This window comes from Arachis ipaensis, chromosome B03, assembly GCF_000816755.2.
Source record: "Arachis ipaensis cultivar K30076 chromosome B03, Araip1.1, whole genome shotgun sequence".
In the NCBI taxonomy this organism is placed as follows: domain Eukaryota; kingdom Viridiplantae; phylum Streptophyta; class Magnoliopsida; order Fabales; family Fabaceae; genus Arachis; species Arachis ipaensis.
The window spans coordinates 80,659,740-80,665,323 of record NC_029787.2 but is presented as its reverse complement, the minus strand read 5'-3'; the positions used below and the strand labels follow the sequence as shown (position 1 = coordinate 80,665,323).

The 5,584-nt window shown below is 35.5% G+C and overlaps 1 protein-coding gene across 1 annotated transcript in view; it reads right to left on the bottom strand.

Moving 5' to 3' along the window:
• LOC107630624 (protein TSS) overlaps positions 1-1,191 on the bottom strand; it is a 22,850-nt gene extending 21,659 nt beyond the window's left edge. Inside the window, exons 1-2 of the mRNA XM_016333825.2 lie at positions 833-1,191; positions 441-721 (exon numbers count right to left, since the gene is read on the bottom strand). Coding sequence (XP_016189311.1) covers positions 441-510 — 70 coding nt within the window. The 5' untranslated portion in view covers positions 511-721; positions 833-1,191. The remainder of the gene's footprint in view (positions 1-440; positions 722-832) is intronic.

Below are 5,584 nucleotides of genomic sequence, written 5' to 3'. Positions count from 1 at the left end.
AATAAGATAATATTTTTAAAATATTAGACATTGATTATTATATAATTTATTTGATTTGTTTAGTTTTCTCCGGCCGTTAGTCTAGCAAGAGGAAACATGAAAGAACATGAACATCACATACTCCTAAAACTGGTAAAAAAAAACTTTTCAATAACAATGCAAGAACCAAAAGAGCACAATAATATTGAAGTTGAGTCACGTTAGCAAGTTCATAACCGAGAATTTGAAGCACTGAATAGAATAGAATGAATAATTAAAAGAAGGAGATGAGAGACATATTGCGTCTATCTTTCTATTTTTACGGCCAAAGGAATTATTGCTACTTCTTGTATATATGTTTCATAAACAGAAGGCATTGTATTCAAAGACAACACATAAACAGAAAGGGAAAATGAAACAGGCATCGAATGCAGGATGGACTATTATTATGTGAACCGTACCTTTCTCTTCTTTTTTCTTCTTCTCTCCCTTAGCTTTGTGAGGTTTGGTTTTCCCAGTTTTGGGAGCCATTATTGTACTTCAAAATAAACTAAACCGGCAGTTCAATTATAAAGCTTCCTCTCCGACGGAAATAACTATGACACAATGGTTGAATTCATCGAATAATTAAATGAAATCCTTCTGCACGTGAACTGGGAAGAATCTATTCTCCGTCCTTAAACTATGTCAAGTTTCTTTGTGAACAAACAGATAGAACAGCAACTATCTAACCAACCAGTGCCTCAAAAATCAACACATTTCATCAGTTGATATGTGGCTCAACAAGCCAAAAAAGAATATATATTAATCATAATATACACGATATTTAATAGGAGTTTGAATCTCAAGAAACCTGCTTGTAATTAACTTCAAACACGGAAGCTAAGCAAAAAAATAGATGTTATCTTGTTTGTGGAAATAAAAAATATATTGAACGGAATAAATGGAGCCGAAGAAGTGCGGGAAGCTAATAAGAGCTTTAATTTTGAGTACTGAACAGAAATGGGTGTGGAAGAATCTTGAGCTTAATTAAGGATCAAGTGAAAGTGTAGGTGGGGGTACTCAGCGCAAAAAAGGGTACGTAAAATAGAGATTAGTTCATGAGAAGATATTGAGAGAGAGAGAAATAAAACATGAAAACAAAAGAGAAAAGAGAGTGTGGATAGGATAAGGTAAGCCAAGGGGAAAACTAAAGCCAGGGTAGCCTCTTCTTCTTGTACACATACACGCACGGAGAGAATTTAAGGCTATAGCGATTTCAGGCCTCTCATTTTTATTTATTTTTTTCTTTTCTATTTTTTCTATGTCTCTTCTACTATGACACCTCATCTTCTGTCTCTCTTTCTCAATCTTTGGTTGTGCTATATAAACCTTAATTATTGGATCAGGCATAAACAACTTATTAGAGGCTTTCTTGTCGTCTTCACCCTCTTTGGATTGGGCCGACCGGCCGTGACATACACAAAAATCAGAAATTAGCTTTTATTTATTTTTTTCATTGTAGTTGTACTAAGACTTTTCGTTATTCCTTTATGCAGCTGACACAGTTTTGCAACACTTCTCACTAGGCTGCAATTGAGTCAAGTCAACTCATAAATCAGTTCGAGTTCGACTTATTAATAGTTCGATAAACTAAATTCGCGAGCTAGCGAACTGAGTTTGAGTTTGAAATTGAGCTCATATATTAAATGAGGCGAGCTTAAACTTTGATCAGCTCAAACCCATTAACTCGTGAGCTGGCTCGATTATATATATATATATATATTATAACAATCTTAATTATTTAATATTTATATTTATTTTTTAATATAGAACATAAATAAAAAATTTATAATTTATTGATAGATAAACAATATATAAAATTGATCTTTTCAAATATTTTTTAAAATATATAAGTTATAATTTATTTATATATTCTATTATTTAAGCCAGTTCGTGAGTTTGAGCAAATTCGTGAGCTTTCTGTGAGTCGAGTTTGAGCTTGGTCTAACTCGACTCACTTCCAGCCCTACTTCTCACAAGAATTATTAATACGTATGCCACATATAATTATGAGAATAAGATATAAAAATATATAAAGAATAGAAACATAAAAAAAATATTTTTGTATTTTACTTGATGATAAATTGAAGATAAGATAGAATAAATAATAAAAAATATAATTTATTTTTTTCTTTCACACAAAATTTAGAAATTAAAATTGAATAGTAAAAATTAGGGTTAAGTACTTTTTTCGTCCCAAAGGTCTGGGATGAAAATCAAATTCGTCCCTGACCTTTTTTTGTTATTAAAATCTTCCTCAACGTTTATGAACACTTTAAAATCATCCTCCCCCTCCATTAACGAATTTTTTCTGACACTTTTACTCTTTAGGTTATTACCGATAGTTGATACCTTTAATTGATTAAAAAAATTAAGTTATTTTTATATAATTGGTTGGAGAGATAGAGATTAAATAAAAAATCTCACCACCAACTAAAATAATAGAACGTCTGTTAGGGTTCCAGAGGTTGCAGTGCAGCCATGACTTCGGAGAGCTCAAGGTCGTCTCGAAGTCGCTTGCCTGCGCAGAAGAGAGAGCTTCTTTGTGGGCATGGTGAGACCTGTGTTGTAAATTTCGAGAACGAAAAACAACCCTAGTCGACGATTTTGGGGCTGCGTCTACTATGAGGTGCGTTTTTTTTTATTTTTGTTCTTAATTGATGATAATGTTTTGTTTTTGGGGACTGAACTATGGTGAAATTTTGTAGATTAAAAAAGAGTGTCAGTTGTTTTGTTGGGCAGACCCATAAGCTGAAACTGAAGATTTGCAAGTTGCAAGGTTGAAAATTGTAGGCCTAAAAGCAAAAGTGAAGGACTTTGAATAGAAGTTGAAGGTTGTTGCATTGCAATCTTGGGCATGGTTGGTTGAGTTGGTTATTTTTTTTTTCTGGTTGCAGATTTCATTGAATTATAAGCAGGGGCTACCTTGTGTAATGCTTCTGAAAATAGCTTGATGAAATTAGGGGATAAAATAGGGCTCTTTTAGTTAGGATGTATTTAGGCTTTAATGAGATTGTGTTATTACTTGAGCTTTTTTGTTTGAATGAAATTGAGTTTTGTAGCTTGACATGTATTGTGTTAATGAAAATCTGCTTTTGTGGCCGAACAGAGTTTGTGTTAATGAGTTTGGTTTTTATAGGTTGGTCAAGAATTGTGTAAGTGAAATTGTGTAGCTGTAATTAAACAAGAAATTGTTAATGAAATTGAATCTGGTAGCCTGGAATTGTTACTCAAGAATTGTGTCAACGAGATTGGTATACCATGACCCGCTTTAATAATGTATAATATGCAATATGCAATATGAATTAACATAAGAGAGCACCACAAGCAGATACATTAAAACACAACTATATCAAATTCATTAATAAGCATATGTCCCATTGTTGTCTTAGTTGACAGTTGGACCCAAAACAAAATATTATCCCTAAAGAAAACAACAACAAAGATGAAAACTTCAGTCACCACAAACCTAGAGCAACTTTGTTGCTATCTAAACAACAATAAGCATAAAGAGTATGTAATAAGTTTCAGCCAATATAAAGTCTAAGCAAACTTAGAGTATAATCAACTTATAGCCTACATTTTGCACATAACAACATAATCAGGATCTCAAATTTTTAAAGTTTTTCCCAAGCTCTTGGAGGCAGTTTTGCCATCAGCCTCAACTTTCTTGGAGAAACATATTGTGACTGATGGAGACATTCTTGATAACTTGTTGGCTTGAGCTGGATGTATCCTTCTCCTTGGGCATTGGTGGTGGTTGTGTTGAGCTTCTGATGGGCTTCATCTTGGGCCTTCGGTGGAGAGGAGCTACTGCTGGTGTGTTGGGCCTAGATGATGGTAGTGTGGGCTTGGACTTGGGTTGGGATGACTTGGACCTGATTGTGGGTGTTGTGCTGGTGGCTGGTTGGGGGCTGTGATGATAATTTTTGTTGCAGATTGGACCTCTTCTTCCCTCTAGTAGCAGATTGGATAGCAGGTTGTGAAGATGATCTCTTCCTTCCTCTATTGGTTTTCTTGACAGCAAAGTACTTAGGTAGTTGGACCTGAAATACAATAAAAATAAGGCAAATTACATTTAACCAACCATTGCAATAAAACCCTAATATACATATTGTAAATACACTTACAGGGAAGGATGGCTTGCTGCATCCTTCCCTCTTGTGACCTGATTCATCATATTTTGAGCACTTCTAAATCTGCCCCTTCCTAGACAAGTGAGTCTGGCTTCTATCCTCAGCTTCATTAGGTCCTCTCTTTCTCTTTTTCACTGGTCTGTGGCTAGACTTCCGATAGGGTGGTGGCATCACATCATCTAACTCAATCTTCTCCCACAAATCTGGGCTATTTAGAGGGTTGATTACCGAGTCATAGCACCTGACATAGGCCTCTTTCTTATAGCAGTCATCAACAAATGCATCCATACCAAAACCTTTAAAGTTGATGTAGCTGATGGCATGTGTGCATGGAATGCCACTGAGCTGCCACTTCCTACAAGAGCACTCATGAGCAGACAAGTCAACAACATATTTGTTCAACGCATTTACAACCTCATATGTCTGTGCAGCAGACCAATAAGGCCTCCACTCACCAGCTGACCTGCCCCTTCTCTCTACTTTCTTCCTAATTCGAGGTAAAATTGTACCACTAAACCTTTGAATTCTTTCTCTATTAATAGCCCATCTACTCATCAAATAAACCCTAATTTCTTCTAGCATAGTAATAATAGGCTTTTTTCTAGACTCTACTATTGCACCATTAAAGCTCACGCATGTTGTTTACAAGAGTGTCGCATTTAGAATGATAGTTAAACCTGGACCTGCTTCAAAATCTAGGAGGAATAGTGATGAGCGGATAATTTATACCCTTTTTGGCATTATTTTTACATAGTTTTTAGTATGTTTTAGTTACTTTTTATTATATTTTTATTAGTTTTTATGCAAAAATCACATTTCTGGACTTTACTATGAGTTTGTGTATTTTTCTGTAATTTTAGGTATTTTCTGGCTGAAATTGAGGGACATGAGCAAAAATCTGATTCAGAGGCTGAAAAAGGACTGCAGATGCTGTTGGATTCTGACCCTCCTGCACTCGAAGTGGATTTTCTGGAGCTACAGAAGCCAATTGGCGCACTCTTAATTGTGTTGGAAAGTAGACATCATGGGCTTTCCAGCAATATATAATAGTCCATACTTTGCTCAAGATTTGATGGCCCAAACTGGCGTCTAAAGCCAGCCTAAAACTTCTTGGCGTAAAACGCCCAAACTGGCACCAGAATTGGAGTTAAACGCCCAAACTGGCACCCAAGCTGGCGTTTAACTCTAGAAATAGCCTATGCACATGAAAGCTTCAATGCTCAGCCCAAGCACACACCAAGTGGGCCCCGGAAGTGGATTTCTGCACTATCTGCACTTAGTTACTCATTTTCTATAAACCTAAGTTACTAGTTTAGTATAAATAGCACTTTTTACTATTGTATTCAGATACTTTATCTATCTTTTGATCATACTTTAGAGACCATTGTTCATGTTTGGAGGCTGGCCTCACGGCCATGCCTAGACCT